Here is a 21,541-nt window from a genome sequence, read left to right as displayed (position 1 = left end):
GAGGATCACCTCCTCCCCTCTAGGAGCATCTAAAACGAAAGCCGGGGGCCAATCAGCCTCTGCCAATAGAATATCATATGAAGAGGTCAGATTATCCCAAAAAATCCCTTTAATCGTGCGTTGTATGTCACCTTCAATTAAAAGGACTATATTATATAGTCTGTCAGAGGGAGCCACTCTAGTGTCAGCAGTTTCTACAGTTATGAATGTATCAGTTGCTGTCGCCTCCAGATATGGACGCAGTGCTTGTCGCACTACTGTAACTTCCGCCGCGCTGTCGAGCAGCGTTAGTGCCCAAGTCAGGTTCTGAAGCTGCGTCCGCACCATCTGTGGCATACCTCGCTGTTAGCGCAGCAACTTTCTTCTTCTGAAACGGGGGTCGTTGACGTGCAGACTCGTCCTGCTTGCCTTTGCCGTCAGTCTGGCGGGTTTGCTCACGACTTTGGGCACCCCTTCCTTTCCCACGGTCTCCGCCACCGGATTGTGAAGCCGATGTTTCATGTGAAGAACGAGGAGAGCGTGGTTCAGAAACCTGAAATCTATCAGGTGACTTAATATGAGATCGATCGCGCAGATCATATGTGCGTTCGCTGGACGACTGCACAGGCGAGGCAAGACGAGACCCCTGTTTCTGTTGCTGCTTCCCCCGTTTCTTTGCTCGCAAACTTTGTTTAGGAAAATTTGGGCGTTCGTCTTTAGTAGACGAGCTCACCTTAGTTTGCTGTACTATATCAGGAATTACCACGGCTGGTTTAACACCCAACGCACTACGGCCCACGGTCCTATAGGCTTGCGTAATTATTTTAGCGAACTCCTTGGGCCCGTCGAGTTCATCCACGCGGTCCAGCTTATTAGCTACTTGGAACTGCATGGCATCGCCTTTGAGGTTGCCTATTACCATGGAAGCCACCACATCGAACACTCCGACAAGCCTCATTCCTAATTCGACAGCAGCCTCCGCACCGTGATTCTCTTGAACACGTTTGATGGCGGAGGGTAGTACAGACATAGACGGAGTGCCGAAGCACTGCGAGTAGGTCGTGGCAAAGACCTTGCCCCAGTTTGTGCAATCAGTCATATCTGGGACTAAGTCTTTCGGCAAACTAATGGTGAGAATACTGTGTTTCTCCACAGGAGTGGTATGCGGAAAAACCACCTTGAGTTGGTCAAATTTCTCAGCAAGCCAATAAGGAAAATCATCCTTACTTTGGGGGCGCTTGCCCATTACCGAATTAACCATAACAGGACTAATAACCACCGCGTGGTGGTCCGTTGGTTGTCCCGCAACAGCAGGTGCCCCCACCTGCACGTTGCGTGACACGTACTGCACTAAAGCCCTATGAACTGTAATCAGGGCTGTGTGTAGTACCCGCAACTCAGCCACCGCCACCGTGAGATAGCGGGGATGAGGCGTAAAGCCGGCCAGCACCAGCCATGTGGCCCCTGCAATAGACAACGGGCACATTCTCGCCGGTGCAACTGCATGGGGAAGGGCGCCATTAAACCAAATGGTATGCTGCCAGGCAGAGATAGGAATTTCTTGTGTCCTATACGGGGTATAGACCGCAGGTAGCTGCGTGGGAGTAAAGGAATGAAACGTATCATAGTCATCCACCGCCGGAAAAGTCACCCAAGAGTAAAACAACTCATATGGGTAAGACGCATCAGCGCTCACCACAAAAATAACAGCCATCCCATCATCTGGCACCCCATACGTCATCAAATGACGGCGTAGAGGTGTACGACTATGCGCGGCTATCTCGACCGCCATTAGGACACACTAAAGAGTATCAACGATATCAACAGTAGCACTGGGGTTCAGTAAAAATAACCTTTTTAATGATCAAGCTTGAAAGAACCCATTAGTCGAAACACAGGTAGGTTAAACTGTCACTCCCGTTAACCGGAAACCAGAGTGAGGGTGTTGTGGACTAATATAAGCACTACTAAGGCGTTTCAAATCAATAGACCAAACGTTAGGTGCGCCATGTTGCAGGGATTCTGCTTATGCACAGAACTATGCACAGGAAACCAGGACCTCAGTGAATTGTCGTGTACCAAAAACTCACCTCAGAACCCAGACCCCCTTATCCGACCAGCATCAGTGTCCCATTCGTTATCCGAGTTTTATCTCGGCGGTCCCAATGTATAGACAACCCAGAACAAACGACTTAGGGTATTCTCAGGAATGGTGGGAATCAGAAATACCTGTTCGTAATTATTCTCATATCAGTCCACAACAGAATAAACAGAGACACTGTAAAGTTTAAAGAGTTTATTTTATAAACCTCGTGTCCTAAGATGCAGTATTTTGGCTAACATAAGCAGACAAATGATTAAGATCAAAACCATAAGCATAGTTACAATACCATAGAAAATGAAAGGAGTAATCATAATAAAACGACCGTGGATGTCAGCCACCTTCCTTTCGCTAGTAAACTAATATTATTATTATTACTAATAAAAGGTCTCTAGGCTTGAATGGGGAACCCCATACCGTAAAGATCAGCTTAGTGGAATCACATCACAGGATCAGCTAGACTCTGCTCCTGGGAAAGCTCTTCTTCCGAATGTAATGAAAAACATGCAACGCTGCAATATTAAAAGCACCCGACTTTCAGGTATTTGCAGCTGCGTGCGTGTTTTGGCTAAATAGTGGGCTGATCAACCTGAACCCAACAACATGCACCGTCTAGCGACCCAGACTGTTTCTTTACACAATGTTCAGACCAAGGTCGCTGCTCACTGTTTGGGATGTGAACAACAGAGAGTTCTCATGTGAAGCAAAGTCGAGCAAGCATTTCTCAATTAATAACATGTGACTACAGTGTTGTGTGCAAAAGCAGCAAAAGCGGCAAGATGGCTTTCTAACATCCAACGCGGTTGTGCTAACTTAGCATTGTACGTATATAGATAGCAATCTTCACTACACCGTCACAGCCCCACCAGTGATTATTGGGCAAATGGCCTCCAACTATAGGGCATTTCACAAAATATCTATCCCAAAGTTAGTAGAGGCTCTCAATCGCTCCATACCTATGTTGTCGACCACCGCTGAATTCAATGCTCTTTGAATAGATTCTTGGCTTCGTACCAACATCGAGGCTGCTGCCCCGGTTGTTACCAGCTCCTCTAAGAGGTCAGCCCTTTCGGCTCCCTGGTTTAGAGATAGTAAAAGGAATTGTAGGAAAAAGGAACAGCGCAGATCCTACCTTCCTGAGGACAGGAAGGTTTACAAAGATAACCTAAAAACTTACCATACTCTTGTGAAAAGAGCCAAATTGAACTCAATCCAAGATCGATAATGCCCAAAATAAGAGCAAAGACATTTTTAAGATAGCCAAATCTTTTATTTCACCGAAAGCCTGTTCTAAGGAAGGGCATTGCACAGAGGAATGGTCAAAGCAGATTGCTCAATTTTTTCATGGAAAAATATCTCTGATCAAACATGCTTTTTCAAACATATCAGAGGATGAGCTGAACTTCTACAATAGTGTCAATAGCAAATTTCAAATCTTGGAGCCCCCACCCCTTCTTGCCTTCCCGGTGCTTCAGTTGGAAGAATCATTGTTCCTCCTTCAAAGCATTAAGTAGGGCTCCCCTATCGACCCCTGTCCAGCTAACATCTTGTCTTTGGTTGCCTCTATAATCAATCCGATTGTACACCAGCTTTTTAACACTTCTCTTTCCACAGGCATTATGCCAAAATTGTGGAAGCACGCTAAGATTCTCCCTTTAGTAAAAAAGACGAATGCTGTTCCAATGGATCCTGCTAATTATAGGACGATCTTCTTGCTTGCGGCCCTTTCTAAAGCATTAGAGAAGCATATAAACAAAGTCCTGCAAAATCATATTGAAGATGGGAAGTTTCTTCATGAATCCCAGTCTGGCTTTAGGGCAAATTTTAGTACTGAGTCCGTGTTGCTGGAAGTGACAGAATTCATCAGGGGTAAATTAAACGAGGGAGGCAAGGCCGTTCTGATACTACTTGATTTTTCAGCAGCGTTCGATACGGTCCCACATGAGAGGCTCTTTAACAGACTTAAAAACATTGGCCTGGTTGGGACTGCCCTCACGTGGATGTCCTCCCATTTGAAAAACAGATCACAGGACATCTGGCTTTCACAATTCTCTTCCCCGATCACAGCCATCAATGTTGGTGTCCCCCAGAGCTCCATTCTCAGCCCTACCCTCTTTAATATTTATCTTTCTCCCTTGGCACCCTTGGTAGAGGAAGCAGGCCCAAAATTGTTTCTTACGCTGACAACACTCAGCTTATCTTCTCTTGTGATAAAGGCTCTGACTTTGACGGGGCAAAGATCAATTTCTGCCTCTCGGCTTCTGGGTGCAAAACTATGGAATAGCCTTCCGGAGACTGAGGCTTGACACAGACTTACTTTCCTTTAGAAAGAATCTAAAAACATGGCTTTTTAATCAATAATTGGCTTCTTCCACTTATTTTCCCCCTGCTGTCTATGCGCCAGGACACTCTAGCCTGAGTAGCTGTGCACTTTATTAAATACTGCATTTCATTTCAAGGAAAACAGAACTACAGAAAAATGGGAAGGACTGGCCTGAGGAACTTTTTCCCTATTGGTTAGCGCATTCCCAGAAGTCAGCCCACCCCACTAGCGGATTCCTGGCATAAATGTAGCACCTCCATGTACCCACTTCAGACCACTTTCTAAACAGCAGAAAGCTTAGAAGAGGACTGGAACTGCTACCAGTGAACCATAAATACCCTAAAGAACTGGATCTGCTTTCATGCCCAGGACATAGACGTGGACTCCTAGGGTCAGTTGGCTGACCTGCGTGCCTATAGGGCAAGAAAAAGTTGCAAGAGGCCTATTCATGGTAGTACCCAACTGACATGAGGCAACTAGGCCTGGACTGGACCCTGCTGTTGGCCTCTGCCGGATACCTTGTGAATTTCTAAGTGCCTCCCATAAAGTCCTGGGGTCTTCAGAAGAGTATCTTTGTGGTGGATTGGGACTTTAAAGCTTAAGTCAGAAGGTAAAATCTTTGACCAGGATGAACCTAGTTGGTGTATCCAATGCGCACTCCATTGCGGTCAACCTAAAAGACTGCCCTGATGCTGGTCTACCGAAACCATTTACTAACACTGGTGCTTGGTGCTTTTTGGCGCTATTTCTACTTAAAAAATTAAAAAGTCCAATCTCCGGTTCCCCTTATTGGATTGGTCATGTTGCTGTCACTTTATTTAATAAATGTTATTCTTTTCCAATGCAGTTTGGGATTGTTACGGTTTTGTATTTTGGCTTTATTACTGCAGAAATACTATACACATTGTCCTAAGTGAAGCCTGTCCTTCCTGTGCAGTAGCTACCAGGGGTTGAGCACAGATTAATTTAGTGACTTTCATGGTTCACCCTGCCTGACAATGGTTGTGATTATTCCTTGAAGTGCATAGTCACCCACCCCAAATAGTAATCCTAACTCTTACAGACATCTTTCACTCAAGTCATGTGGAAAAGAACACATGTTTTCTGGCGAAGCCTACATTAATATGCCTATTAAAACACTTTCATGTGACACAGCACATGACAGCAGAACAAAGCTAAATACAGTTCTCCTTTGCTGCCAGCTGAAAACTAAGTTTCATTCATAGGCTCACAAGAAACAGTCACTGCTACTCACTACCGGGAGTCCAACCAACGGTTTAGTTTTTCTCCACACAGAATAATCAAAAGTTTAAAAGCAGTAGCACAAAGCTCAAAATAATGCAAACTGTTTAGGAAGTCAGGTCGTTCAGCTTTGCTGGCCCTTTCTTTTCAGAATATGTATGAAAAATGCAGTGAGAAGACGAAAACCTGAACAAAACCTTTCTAATCGCAGTGATCAGTTGCAAGACCAGCGGTCCTATTAACCCTTTTCTCACAGACAACACAAATCCACAACCTTTAAGGAGGTTGAACAGTTTGAGGAACAAGCTTGACAAGGACAAGCCTATTTCTTTACACTGAATAGCCTTAAGAATCCTCATACACAAAAGGAGAATCAAATAAAGAGATGGGAATCTGCCAGAGATGTAACCACCTAGGAAGCGTGGGAGATGTCCACCTTGCTTTTGGACTTAAGTGATGGAGGTTAAGTAGAGCTAAAACCTCACAGTGCGTCTGCCAAGCTGCAATTAGCTTGCAGGGACCGATAACCTTAGATCAATTGCGCTTTGTTCACATTGGGACCTTAAGTTTTCAGAGGGTAGGAAGATTACTTTACACTCGGGCCCTGGTTAACATAACCGATCGTCGAGATTTGGGTTTACAGTCTCTGGGACAGGCTGTGCACAACCAAAAGGATTATGCTACCAGTCTCTGTATTTCTCTCAATTTCACTGGTTGGAATTAAAGCCAAGCGTTGCTCCATAAAATTAGTAAATAAATGTTATCATGCTGGATAGTCTAGTTGTGTCAGATTGGTGGAATTTTCAGCAGAACTCTGTTTGAGAAGAGATGATGGAGAAGGTTTTGCAAACTGAAAAATGTATACATTGACACTGAAACAGAAAGCAATCAAGAGGTGCATGGTCATTCTCCCACGAGGAAGAGCCACCAGACTGCATGGCCTGAGGGCATGGGGCCAGAAGTTTTAGCCGATCAGTTGGAAGAGATAGGGCGAGAGCTGGAGCACAAGGCTCCAACACACTGTCCATACTCTTGCACAGATTAAAAGAAACTGAGTTCAGACCTATCCACAAGTAGCAACAAAAACACCTCCAGTCTGCCAAAGACTAAAGAAATTGAACCATGGGTTTCTACTATTCAAAGCCCGACAAGATAACAATGGAAAGTGGGGACAACCTAGGGTAAAGCCTTGAATACTCCGAAAGTGCCACCCACCATCACAGAATGAGATATCTCAATAAACATTTTTTAAAGAGCAAAATGAAGCAACAACACGAATAGGTGGTCCCCACAGTCTACAATATAGCTCTATAGTTTGAAACAGCTTAAGTGCTTGCCCTTGTGACTGTAAAGTCAAATCAGCCATGTTTAGCCTAATGATATTCCTGAAGACCATGTGAAGCCCCAGTGGCAAAAACAGGAGGGCTTTAAGGTGGCCATCTATTGGCTGGCAATCTGCAAGTTTCAGTGTGAACTTTCTTTTGACTGGAATATTTAGATTTAAGTGGTGCACTGCATACCATGATAATCAGGGGAATATGGGCTCTCACCCTCCTCCACTCAGTATTTATACATAGTAAATTAGCCTAACAGCCTCTGTTCTAATGAGTGATAAGGATCTGAGGCCTCTGTTATCTCACACTAGGAACTACAGACAATTGAACACAATGCCCTGGATATCTCCAACAAGAAGGATATATACCCAGAAGATTGGGAACCCTGATACAGCAAGGTCGTTCCAAGTATACATATGCAGACAATGGGTGCTTCTCCACAGGGGAATACAGTGCCATTTCAGGTTGTGCCGTGGCAGAGACTGGTACTTTCAAACTGTAAAATCAGGAAGATCTGGAGGTTGGCTTGTGATATTCCTCTCGCAGGCCATTGAGGCCTATAAAGCCAGCTCTGAGAAACTGGAAAATTCTATGCAAGCCAACAAGAAATTTGGCTTTGAGAACTGTTGTAGCATCACACTTGATACCCACTGTTCTGCTCTACTGACAGGTACACTTTGGCTTGTGCCCACACGCAGAGATCGACCTGTAGTTATTCTTTTTTTCCCCCTTGTTGTATTACATTGTTGCTCACATATGATGGAATTGATCTGTGTAATAATGAAGGGTTTTCCTGTTGTACTTACGGCTCATGTAAATTGTACGAAACTGTATCCTACTACGGACAAGTGTGGCGACACAGAGAATAAAGTGGACTTTCCTTCACACTGGCTAGGATTCTCCAGGCATCCCGCCTAAGCCATCCAAACTATTGCCATTGTAATGGTAATACTGCAATGTTAATACTGGATTAGGTTGTTATGCAGATGCTAATGTTATCATATTGTGGAAAAAACTGCTGTAGCCCATTCCATGTATGCTATCTGGCTAACAACTGAAGCGGTCTAGGGCTCCATTTGTTTCTCCTCCAAGAAGTAGGCATATCCATTCAGCAGGTGGAGTTTTACCTCATTGCTCCCCTCTACACTCTAGCAGTAGTAGAAAGCAGATCATTATGATGCTGGTGCTGAGCATCACCAAGTACCCTTAGGCTGTGGCCATGAGAACAGTCTGCACCACACCAGCATTATCTTGTATATCATTAGAGTGATCCACTGCCCAAACCCTAATAACACAACAGAGACAAGCAGACCTTAGTATAAGTACAAGTAGACCCTCAAAGGTATTCTGCTTTTGCAGGCAAAACGACTGGGTGCGGATATTTGGCTCTTGCAAGAAACCCACCTCTTGGGCTCTAAGGTTCCCTGCATAGCTATTCATGGTTACACAAAAGTATTTCACTCAGGATTCACATGGGGTTCAGGAGGTACTGCATCTTAGTTAACTGCAGGGTCCCTTTCCAGCCCTGTAGGTTATGGACCGATGTCTATGGCCGCTATGTAATAGTGACTCATACACTGTATAGTGTAACGCCATAATTAGTAAGGCTAGGCCATCTACAATTTAAATCTGACCACAAATTGCAATACTGAGGTACATTCACTCATTCATTCAAAACTGATGATCACACGTCTAGGCAGCCTAGGATGTACAAAGGGATTCCGGGAGTGGGACCTTATCGGTATCAAAGAGGTTAAGGACCTGTGGGGGCCCGAGGGGGTTAGATCCTTTGCCTACCTACGGGATACGTATGAGCTGGCGCACACTGAATATTTCAGATATTTGCAGATTAGGCACTCCCTTCAGACCAACATACCATCGGGGACCAGGCCCCCAAAGGCATCCCCACTGGAGGATAGGCTGCTCGATGGGTGCATGCCGGAACACGCCATCTCACTCACTTACAAGAAACTGATCAATAATCCCCCTGATCCCCTCGAGTCCCTTAAGGAGAAGTGGATAGCAGATGGCCTCGAAATAGACGAAGAGGAGTGGGTGGAGGCGCTGGCGTCCCCGAGGGAGGTGGCGATCTCGGCCAGACTGCGACTCATACAACTTAAAATACTGCATAGAGTGTATGTCTCATGTACAAGACTGCAGGCGATGGGAAGGGGGGGGGGGGGTTTGCAGGAGGGGCTGCAGGGAGGCTGGCTCTTTCTTCCATATATTGTGGGAGTGTCCGGGTGTGCGGCGGTACTGGAGGCGCGTGATGTCTTGTATGCAAGAGGTGTGGGAGGTGGACATACGCCCAGAGGCCAAGAGCTGCCTTTTGAATATATGGGAACCCACAGACTTACCTGTGAGGGGGAAACTCTGGGTCGCACTTGGGCAAATGGTGGCAAAGAGGAACATCGCGCGCCTGTGGGGGGCAGCGGCTCCACCGAAACTGGCCGACTGGCAAAGAGACATGGACTGGTGTATGCTGCAAGAGAAGAGTGTATATACGGTGCGGGGGTGCCCTCGAAAATGGGGGGGGGGGGGGGGGGGGGAGGTGTGGTCCAGATGGAATGCATTCAGAGGGGACATGTGTGAGCCCCCACAGGCCCGCCGGCCCGGAAGCCACAGACTGAACAGATACTGCTCTAAAGTGATAAACAAGTCGTGCTAGCCTTTATCTCTTGCTAGAGATTTCCTGACTGTGATGAATATGTGATGACCAAGCTGCTCTGTTATGTTTGTAAAACAATAAAAAGTTTAAAAAAAAAAAAAAACTGATGATCACACACCATAATTGTCATGACCATTCATTACTCATGATACTTTATTTATTGAGTTTGTTTTTTCAAAAAGTTTTTTTAAGAAACAAAATCAATTGTTCATTAATTTGATACAATCAATTTATCAGCTAAGTAGCCCCAAACATATGTAATATTTCAAAACATTAGAGTTATCCCTTTTAAAAGTACACTTATGCATGACTGAAAACATGCTAAGTGGCTCCTGGTCGTTCTGTTTTTATTCATGAAAATCACAGCATTGCTTTTTAAGTATAGCATAGGCAGCACAAGCACGGTCTCTTAGAGACATGCTGTCCCTAGAACATGGGCTTAAAGCACCTCCCATGTTTTCAATTGGCTCCTGTTAATGCCCCTTTGTAAAAGGCTGCCTCTGATTAGTGAATATGGTTACTTTGTCCCCCCCCTTTTTCTGTTTACGACCCTCCCAGCAAACTACGCCCATTACATGTGTGCTAACTTTTCTTTTAATTTACATTAGTTTGTGGCACTATTTTCTTTTTTGTTTGCTTCAAGAGCTTACTCCCGTCTGGGCAGCAGAGAGCACGCATAGGAGGCTGCAGAGACAGGGGGTCAGCTTTGCTAGCAAACGCCATTTCATTCAATGCGTGAATCGGACTTCACTTTTTACTTTTGCAGTTCTCATCCTGCCATCGTTGTTGACACGGCACACACCGCGTTTCATCTTTCACCATGGCAGCTGCACTTTTTTTTTTATTTTTAATTCACTCCTTCACTTGGCACTATGGGACCAAGGACTGGAGAAACTTTTCTGCATGTTTTTGCGGTCACACCAATGCCCACAAAGTATTACCGGAAAAAACAATCTCGGGTTGTGGCTTGAATGGCAGCAAGGCCTAGCCTAATAACATCAAATACCAAAAATATGCCAATACTGCACTTTTTTCAGAACATAGCTTTTCACAGCGTGTAATGACTTAAACAATAACACTGGTGACTACTTTTTCTGTCAGATTTAATCCAAAAGTTCACTCGAATTACATTGAATATTTTACGAAAATGTTGCCACAAACCTAAAAACACATCTCATAGTGATGTCCACATTGTTTTAAGAACATATATTTACTTTTATATATTTTAGACACCTCCTAACAAATTACAACAATGGCAAAATACAAAACAAACACTTATTGATCATTCATACCCATTAAACCGATTCTTATCACTTTGGCACATTGAAACAAACACAAATGGCATTACATACAAAAACAGAGACCATCAACATAAATAATATTGGGGATTCTTTTGAAAACTTGAACTCTGTTTTTTTAATTCTGACTGATAGATTGGCCTCAAAGGACTGGAGAAACTTTTCTGCATGTTATTGCGGTCACACCAATGCCCACAAAGTATTACAGCTCAACACGTGGATTGGTTTAACTTACAGACATTGGCAGTCCGCAGGTCACACAGGGCAGACAAGTCGAGTTGGCATCAGACCCCTCTTAATTCGGGTGCTGCACCCTAGAAGCATGAGCTGTTTGCAACAATGGAGACTGAGGTCAGTGCTGGCAGTACTGCTTACTGGCATTGCGCCAGCCCGCCCCCTCTACCCATATGCCAATTTGCGTTCGCTAGACATATGCTAAGCATACTTTATTAACTGCAGTATTGATAGTTGTACATATTGTACAATGGTGGTTTCTGAACGCGATCATGTTAGAGCTTCAAGAATGACTACATCTGGAGCAGGTAAGCTTGCAGTACCTTAATATGTAATTACGCTCTCTAGCATTAATGTTGCAATGCCTTTAGCTTATACACATTTTGTGTAGCTTATTTTGATTTCAGACAGTGCCTTGTGAGACATAAAGGAGTGCTAGAGCCACCTTTAATTTTTTTGGACACTTAGGCATGCATCAAAAGTTAGACGGAATATAGAATGGTATTTACCATAAGTAGAAAGTACCATTTTCCCATATCTCTTAATTTCAAACCTGTGAAAACTTGTTTTTTTGCCACGGGTTCGGAATTCAACTTTCCACTTTTAATGAGGGCTTAAGTATAAGACTTGATAGCGATCAACTTGTATTGGGCGTCTGGAAATGTATCTCTCTTCAGCCTGTCACAGGATGTTACATCACATAGTTACCTTAACCGACATACTGTATCTTCCATCATTATGAGTATATTTCACCCAGGAATATAAATATCACCCATGCTGCAAAACAATTTGCTCAGGAATTTTTCTTTTACAAAACCACTCCATTTTGTCTCCAATATTGGTCTAAATCTTGAGGAAAAACTGTATATTTTTTCAGTGTATTTTCACAAATGCGAGACCGATTGCATTGCAAATGCTCATTTTAGCATGATGTTTGTTTACTTTATCCGAAAACAGATCAAGTACTCCTCTTGGCATCACATTGCATACCCAGCAAACCCATCCCACAGTTTGAAGACCAGTGATGTAAAGTGTTCTTGACTTTAATCACTGAAAGGAAAAAGAAACAGCAAAAGCCAAAGATCTATTACGACCACCATATTTTGACATGCACCTCAGAAGATTCTATAATTGTTCCCAAAGAGGCAAGACAAGACAAGAAAGAAGCTGCATGGATCGGACACTACAGAGTTGTCAAGGAGTCCTATGGCAGCAAAACTGCACAGGAGGGCAAGTCAGGTAACACAGTTATGTCAATGTGATGAAAACTTACAGATAACAGAGGTGACCAGTTGGTCTGTGGTGATGAGGAAAGGCAAGAACAACAGATTCCTGGGCTCTTCAACAACTGTGAAAAAGGCCTGAATCTCTCAGATAAGCGCTATGAGACCCAGAAAGTAGAGTGGCATTACACGCCACCTTCATTTTAGGCCACTTTTTTCCCAAGCGGGCTGAGAGAAAGTATGAAGAATGAAGTGGAAAATGGTAATGCAGACCATTTCACTTTCGTCCTTACACTGTCTCACAAGTAGCCCATTGGGAAATAGAAAGGGAGGTTTAGGAGATGCTGGAGACAAGAGTTAACAGCAATTTTGGCAGTGACTGGGTAAGCCAAATAAAACCAGATTCACAGGACTGAAGATAACCAATAGATTTTCAACAGAACAAAGGCTCTTTAATGAAATACTTCCGTGAAAATTGTTGAATAGAAAGAGTTGGTGAAGTCCTGGATAAACTAGGATACTCACAGTTCAGTGATATCACAAAGAGGAACTGGTAGGTGATGACAACTGAGAGAACTCAAGCTAGATCTGCTATCACCTCAGAACATCCTCTTCTATTTACTGCATGCAACTTTCAGTATCAAAGTAAGCAATGTCTTTTTCATAATGAATGAAGAAGACAAAAAAGTTTCAGAAAGCTGAAATTATTCTTAGCTACTAGAAATTACTTAGGGCCGCATCCCAGTCAATCATTTTTTTGCTCACTATGCTACGTCAGATTAGTCCAGCTCAAAACGCCAAGTCAGGCCCTCTCTGAACTGTAAGACAAGCAATCCAAGAGTGGTTTGGGTCTATTTAGGCCTCTTCAATTGGGTGCAACTTGGTTACAGTGGCACAGTGAGCACATGACACACGTCTGAGATCAGCCATGAAACTTAGGGTGTAACAATGAGGAATATAAAGGACATGCTGGATGTTATGTTATATGATATTTGTTAAGCGCTCGTACGCCCGGAGGCTTCATGGCGCTGTAGGAAGGAACAGGCGTGGCCATCGGTTGGTGGAGAAAAGGCAGCTTAGTGATGCGCCTGGGAGAAGAGCCAGGTCTTCAGAGAGTGTCTGAAGCTGAGGATGTTGTCACTAAGTTTCAGATGAAGAGGGAGAGAGTTTCAGAAGGCAGCTGCAAGATGGTCAAAGCAGCTGCCTCCGAGACGCTTCTTCTTATACGAGGGGATAGTCAGAAGGGCTTTATGAGCAGACCGGAGGTTGCGGGAGGGGCTGTATTTTTTAAATAGGTCTCTGATGAAAATGGGGCCAATGTCGTGTAAAGACTTGAAGAGGATACACCCAGCTTTGAAGGCCACGCGTTGCTCAACCGGGAGCCAATGCAGCTGTTTCAGGCCAGATCTGACTGATTGCCTTCTAGGGATGTTCAAGAGAAGTCTGGCTGCCTGGTTTTGAACCAGCTGGAGGCGTTTTAGCTCTCCAGTTTGGAGCCCGAGGTAAAGACTGTTGGAAAAGTCCAATCTGGACAAAACCAGGGAGATGACGATCTGAGTGAGGGCAGCTTGGGAGAAGAAGCGGGCGATTTTTTTTATTTTCTTCAGCTGAAAAAAACTGGAGGAAACAGCAGCTCCGACTTGTTTTTTCAGGGAGAGATCCTCACTAATGAAAATGCCAAGGCTCTTAACCGAGGATGATTTAGATGGGGGGGCACCCATGCAGGAGGGCCAGAAACTGGGGTTCCAGCTGAGGGTGCTCTGTCCAGGCAAGACCAGTTCGGTCTTGCCTGGGTTAAGTTTCAGGTGATTGCAGCTCATCCAACTCAAAATGTGGGACATGGTGTTTTGGAATTCTACCACAGAGTCCTTGGTGTTCAGAGGAAAGATGAGCTGCAAATCATCGGCGTAGTTGAAAATGGTGACCTTAGCGTGCCTGAGGGAGTACAAAAGAGGGCGTAGATACAAATTAAAAAGCAGGGGAGACAACGAGGAGCCTTGAGGTACTCCACAGATGGTGGGTATGGTGGGAGCTGTGAAGGAGCCCAATCTGACCGATTGAGTTCGGTCAGTGATAAATGAACGGATCCAGCTCAGCGCAGGGCCCCTAAGGCCTGCCTGTTCGACACGGTCGACCAGGATGGTATAGTCGACCGTGTCGAAGGCAGCAGAAAGATCTAAAAGTACCAGAGCTTGATGGATCCCTTCATCCGCATTCCGCCTCAGGGTATTCTGCACCGAGAGGATGACCGCCTCAGTAGAATGGCAAGGGCGGAAACCGGCCTGATTAGGTGCTAGATATTCCGAATTTTCGAGGAATGTGGAGATGCTGTCGCATACATGAGATTCCAAAAGTTTAGCGCAGTATGGCAGCAAAGATATAGGCCTGTAATTGAGTGGATCTAATGGATTGGCTCCTGCCTTTTTTATGAGGGGAATAAGGAGGGCTTTCTTAAAGTTGTTATGAACTTTACCCTGAGCAAGTGAGCCATTCAGCATGGGAAGTAGGCCCCCAGGGATGCTGGTACCCACTTCTTTCAGGATGTAAGGGTGGCAGATGTCATCAGGGGAGCCGGATTTAATTTTAGAAAGAAGTTTAGATAGGTTAACGTTTTCAATGGGGGGGTAGGAGTCCAGAATAGCAGGGTTGTAAAAGGTGTCTGCAAATAAAAGGGGAGACTGAGTGGTAGGAATGTTTTGTTTAATGGTGCAGATTTTGTCAAAGAAAAAGGAGTTTAATGAATTACAAAGTTCCTGAGTGGGAACTGTCGGGAGGGAGGTTCTGTCACTGGTGCTAAGATCTTCCACAATGTTAAACAGTTCCTTGGATTGATTATGAGCCTTAAAAATTTTTTCGGAGAAATAGTCGGTTTTGTGTTTTAGGATAAGCTTTTGGTAGTTTTTGCTAGCCTTGCAATAGTTAGCCCTGTCTTGTTCTAAATAGGCTGTACGCCACTTGCGCTCCAATTGACGGACCTCAAGTTTGAAGGTTTTCAGAAGAGGTGTAAACCACCTGTGGGCGTCATTGGGGCGAGAGCGTGGAAAGTAGGTGCAGGGGGCGTGAGCGTCCGCTGCCTGAAGTAGCCACCCTGAGAAAGCTTCTTCCATCTTTTCGATGTCCCGGTCAAACGGGGGAAGGGAAGAAGTTAATGAACCAATAAAAGCGGGGACATCAACATTCTTCCACCTTCTAGTTTTTCCTCCTGGCTTGGGCAGGGGGTTTCTACTTCTCCCGGTAGTCATAGTAAAATTGATCAGATAATGATCCGACCAAACACAGGGCGTGATAGACTGAATAGCCAAGGAAATGTTTTGGGACCAGATTTGATCTAGGCTGTGCCCTTTGACATGAGTAGGAAGGTGAATATGTTGAGAGAGGTTCATGTCGAGGAGGGTTTCTTTCAGCGTGGCTGCCTGAGAGTCAGACTCGGCGGAGTCCAGCCAAATGTTGAAATCTCCTAGCAGCACAATTTTATTATGGGAGATTATCAGAGGAGCAAGTTGTTCAGCTAGGGAGGCCGAAAAAGAGGGCGTATTTTGGGGGGGGCGATATATAAGGATGAGAAGTAATGATCCAGTATTAGTATCCATTTTAAAGATCAAGCTGTCTGTTCCTGATATGTCAAAGGATGGTAGAGAGGAGACTTTATGGGTGCTGCGAATAATCGCAGCAACTCCCCCGCCTCTTTTGCCGGCTGGTCTGTCGACGTGTAAAATATAGTAGTTAGAGGGAACTGCCGCTAAGATGTCGGGTAGGGAGCCCTCAGTAAGCCAAGTCTCAGAGAGAAACAAAAAATCAGGTTGTTCCTCCTGGAGCAGGAGAAAGATATCCAGATGGTGTTTAACCATGGATCTAGTGTTTAGGTATAGGCATTTGAAAATGGCCTCAGATTCATTGGGAGTAGGATGAGGTGCATAGGACCTGGGCTTAGGGGCCTTGCCTAGAGAGAATTCGGGCTTCAAAATGCCGTGAGTGGCGGCACGCTTTAGAACAAAAGCGGGTGGGGCGGGTCCGGCGCTGTCAGTGGGCCTAAGTGACAGCAATGAGAGGGTGGAATATGTGTAAAAATGACCAGGGGTTATGGCCCCAGGCCCCGGTCTGCCGCGGACGGGCGCAGACGGGCTTGCCTTAGGCGCGCCTTTGGCGCGCAAACGGCGCTCCCGCTGCGCTCGTCCGCTGCGCTGGGGGGGTCGGCACATTTGTAGAAGTTGTTGAGGGCGTGGCCTCGCAGTGGGCGTGGCTACACCTTAGCCGCGCTGGCGTTGAGGGCGTTTTCCTGTTTCTGGAGGGTTTGTCTTAGCACGTAACAGCAGCGCTTTCACACAGGTGAGCTAATATCGACTTATTTTTAAAAACACAACACAAAGGTGACAGTTTTAAAAAAGAAGAAATGCGAAGTAATTTGCAAAACCTCCGGCTTTCCGCCTCAGAGGGGTTCCAGTAAGTGGTGATCGTTGCGCTTTCGAGCGTTTAAGTACTAGGTCGGTGGGCGTGGCCTCGCAGTGGGCGTGGCTACACCTTTGCCGCGCTGGCGGTGAGGGCGTTTTCCTGATTCTGGAGGGTTTGTCTTAGCGCGTAACAGCAGCGCTTTCACACAGGTGAGCTAATATCGACTTATTTTTAAAAACACAACACAAAGGTGACAGTTTTAAAAAAGAAGAAATGCGAAGTAATTTGCAAAAGCTCCGGCTATCCGCCTCAGAGGGGTTCCAGTAAGTGGTGATCGTTGCGCTTTCGAGCGTTTAAGTACTAGGTCGGTGGGCGTGGCCTCGCAGTGGGCGTGGCTACACCTTTGCCGCGCTGGCGGTGAGGGCGTTTTCCTGATTCTGGAGGGTTTGTCTTAGCGCGTAACAGCAGCGCTTTCACACAGGTGAGCTAATATCGACTTATTTTTAAAAACACAACACAAAGGTGACAGTTTTAAAAAATGGATGAAATACTTGAAGTATATCAGTCATTGCTATTTACTCTGGCCGGATCCCGGTCTATCGTATTTTTGCCCACCATGCTATCTTCCATTAAACCAGCAAATTTCAAATTAACCTTGGTTCTGCTCCATTAGGAACAATCCAACCTGAACTGCAAAAGGAAGTCATAAATGTGCTTAATAAATGCACCATGGACACCACTGAGGTACTGAGGTGGTCTGTGCTTGGACGGTTCCTTAACTCTAGGTGACCTGGATTCAAACTGCCACCTTTAGTCGGTACTATAAATCTTACATTCAGCACATTAAAATTGTTACGATTAAGACAAGAGAACCAGGGCTGATTTGGAAACAACAGAACAAGCACATTGTACGGAAGTCCACGATTGCTTGGTTCCAACTCTCTGTTTTGAAGAAAGTGCACCTCTCTCATCTTGACAGAAACAACATCCTGCTCAACTGTCTCCCGAATAATACCCTTATACCTTTGAAAGGTATCATGCACACAGCAGCACGGCTCATCAAGGGCTTTGACCATATCACCCTTACTTTGTAATAAGAACTACACTGGCTCACCCTTCGAGCCTGGATCATCTTAAAGATCAGGTGCATCACTTATAAAGGCTTCAACAAGACAACCTCTGCTTATCTGGTAAAGAAGCCAGCCATTTCGGGGAGACAGCCTCAGACCAGGAGCCTGGATATCACCAAACTAGAGGCAAAACACTGCAAGAGTGAAACCAGAAAAGCAAGCCTTCTCTGATCATGCTCTCACGATCTGGAACAACATCCCTATCAACATTAGATCAGTATCAACACTCCTGTACTTCATAAAAAGCTGAAGTCACACCTCTTGAAGGAGTACTACCCCGAATTTGACAGTCTTCTCTTAACCTTCCCCCAATCATTACATCTTCCATTAAACAGTGCCCCCTGTTTAGTGCTACTATGTCCTTGAGCTAGGTTTGCTCTCTACAAATCGTAACATGCGCACACATACAAAAGTGCCAGGTTGGCCTGGATATGGAAAATTTGCCTGATCCATGAAATGAGACAGCCCCGTTAAGGGTGAGGTGGAGGCTTTCACAGCCTGGATTGTGCCTCGGGCACATAAGTAGGTTAGTACCTTCAGGTATTGTCAATCATTACTGGGGTTTATCACTTCATTTAGCATGGTTGCAGACACTGCAACAGAGTTTCCTAAAAGAAAGGTGTGCAGCAAATATAATTGGTGCCCAGCCTATTCAAAGAGTTATGAGGCTTTTATGAGCTGTGTGCCAAGCTTGATGTGCTAAGAAATCCCAACACTGGCAGTTACATCAAGTCACATTACTGAGATGTTGGAGTGAGGGCAACTCTGCATCAGGGGTTAGAGAATGGGAAACACCAATCACACCGTGTACACGCCTGCCTTGTAAGCTTTTGCCTCTGCTCCAATTTACTGCCCTTCACACCACATCTCACACACACACTGGGTTCCACAGACCGGTCAACAATTTACCCCTGGAATTTGAAAATTAGAGGAAACCAGGCAATCCTTGTGATAAGAATTAAGGTTATGCATGTAACCACATGAGCCTAATACTTTTGTATGCTCAGGTAATTGCCAAGTAAACACTCTTTAGACTTTGAAATTCAGGAGCAGTCAGGTTGAACACTCAATGCCTATTACTGAAGGTTGAGTGTGGAATAGAATCTTCAGTTCAACAAGCACATGCACTTCACACAATATTAACGATGCCCAGGCGGTGCTGTCTTTGACAAAATAGTTAAGATGTTATAAATATATATACTTCGCAAGTGATACCTTTCATTATGAGAATTCCTTGGCTAAGCCCCTACGCACATTTGCAGGGGCTTGCTTAACAACATTTAAGGGAAGAGTCTGGTTTTGAAAGGCAATGTAACATATCCAGTTTTTATTCCTAGCCAATACTGAAGAAGGGGGTGGAGAGCACACAAAGCAAAGTTGTTCTGAAGGTGGTGAGATGACCACAGAGTTCTAGCACAGATTATGAGAGTGGAGCCACTATCAGTCGCTTAGCAGTTGATAGGGGGCGTGCTTACAGCCTCTAATGAACTTCTGACCGTCCTACAATTATCTCTTTGGACCACTATGCTACTCTCTGACACAACCATTTACCATTCCCCATGCACTGTGAGAGTTTTTAAATGGGAAACCTGAAAATCACTTAAACTGTGGAAATGTTAACTGTGGTATTGTAAGAAAACAAAAAGGTAATAACGAACATCAACTGTTAAAAATGTTCAGCTCTTAAAGTCTGCGAGTGTTCTTATCCTTTCGGAGTCAGGTAGCATGTTATCACGCTATGAAACAACTCACATTATCAAGTTATTTAAACATGACTAATGTGGAAATCCTGTGTAACTGCAGGTGTCTTTATTTTCTGACCCTGGAAAGGGCCAACAACTCTTTGTTTTAAATGTCCAAAGTTTAAAACAAGCTCAAAGCTTAAAAGAAAATATGATTATTTTATTATAAACCTTATCTGGGGTATTGCTGTCGGATTTGAAACCTGTCCTTTCGGGAATGTGCAATCCGCTTTGTCTCTTGAAAAAGTAAAATATCTCAGCCTATCAACCATAGAGCTCTTTGATGACTCAAGTTTGTAACCGTCTGTTATTGTCCCATTGAAGAATCTTTAACTGAAACATTGAGGAGCAATGACGTTTTACGGATGTTGTCGGTACTGATTAAGACATTGGTCACAAACGAGGGTGTAGGATTGGCTTGTGTGATCTACCAATGTAAAAGATAGTGCGTATTTCTCTAATAATGTTGTAGATTGTAAAAAAGTGATAATGCTACCTTTCTATGAACAAATACAATCACTTTAGTGGTCTAAATTCTCTTTTGTGAACATGGCTCTCGTTGTAGACACGAGGGGTGTTTTTAGATTATTGGAAGGCAGAAAACACCCTAATGCTAGTAGCTGAATCTAAGACTAAAGTCACCATGCAACTTTATAAACGGTTTACTCTAGAGAAAGGCTACTAAAATACTTAACGATATTTTATTATCATCGTTAATTGAACTATATAGTCTAATTCATTGAAGAACTGCCCCAAGCTAGTCCTCCTTTCCGATTTGAATCCAGCACTCCTTTGGTTCCTTCTCTTCCTTATTTTTTTGCTAACATATACTATGTATACCTTTTCAAATTGATACAACACACTACAAAAGATGCTGCTGCCTCTTTTACAATTACATTGTTACAAATAAAAATATTTTTGTACATTGATATCTAAAAAATCAAATCTAATAATCCAATAAAAACAAATCTCCAGCATATTCTCAATATTTTTTATTTCACCTACTTGACTGTTAGAAAAATAATAATAACGTTTCCTTTTGGATGTCCTTAAAAGAGGCAGTCGAAACATTTTGCTCTCTTCCAAGTTATTTTTTGGGACCGATTAAAATGCACTACTGAATATCAATGTTTGTCTAAACTTTATTGAAGAAGGCAGCTTATGTGCCGCGAACAAGCTCATAGCTTTCACGAAATACACTGAATCTGGTTTACAAATTGTGAAACAATGTTAGCTATTCATGTCACGTGCAAGCACATTTTTTCTTTGAATGGTGGGTGACCTCAGAATAAAAGGACTAGAAGCCCTCTGCTCTGGTGCTTTTGAGCCATCATACTCACTGTTGCCACTGATCCTCTGTACATTGGCGCTGCAGATCTGGACGATGCTGTTAAAATCCCGGGACGGGGAGCGCTGCGGGTCCAAGTGCCCGTACATGGCGGCGGTAGCGTGTCTGCTTTTTCTCGCTGCTGTGAAGGCTTCCCAGGTGCTACCTCCTTCGATCCAACACAGCGATATGACTTGCCCAGGTACTGCTGCCAAGCCCTCTCCACTGCTCCGGCCTAGACCCTGGCGTTAGGTCCGCTATACTCCAGTCTCTGAATCGGCCCCAGCTGTCAGCTGCGTACCCAAACACCCATGCCACGCATGCGCCACACGCAGAGCAAGGCACGCCTTACGGCGTACTCGATCCTTACGTGCTACGTCACAAGGGCTTGGTTGGAAACAGAAGACGGAGGAGATGTAACAGGCGGCGTGTCTTTACTGTAACAAATCCCTCCCGTTTATTTTAAATACTCTGGCGCTGTAGTTATATATTTATTATTTTATATATAGTTTTGTGGGGTTTCTCAGTATAACATAGTAACCAATTTTCTA

General features: G+C 44.4%; 1 protein-coding gene across 1 annotated transcript in view; it reads right to left on the bottom strand.

The window, feature by feature from the left end:
- The window catches only part of STX12 (syntaxin 12), a 190,040-nt gene extending 168,712 nt beyond the window's left edge, over positions 1 to 21,328 (bottom strand). The window contains exon 1 of the mRNA XM_085647566.1: positions 21,004 to 21,328. Within this exon, the coding sequence (XP_085503692.1) occupies positions 21,004 to 21,100 (97 nt within the window). The 5' untranslated portion in view covers positions 21,101 to 21,328. The remainder of the gene's footprint in view (positions 1 to 21,003) is intronic.
- Between the last annotated feature and the right edge of the window lie 213 nt (positions 21,329 to 21,541).

This window comes from Triturus cristatus, chromosome 3_2 (assembly GCF_964204655.1).
Source record: "Triturus cristatus chromosome 3_2, aTriCri1.1, whole genome shotgun sequence".
In the NCBI taxonomy this organism is placed as follows: domain Eukaryota; kingdom Metazoa; phylum Chordata; class Amphibia; order Caudata; family Salamandridae; genus Triturus; species Triturus cristatus.
This window is presented reverse-complemented; position numbering and strand designations above follow the sequence as displayed.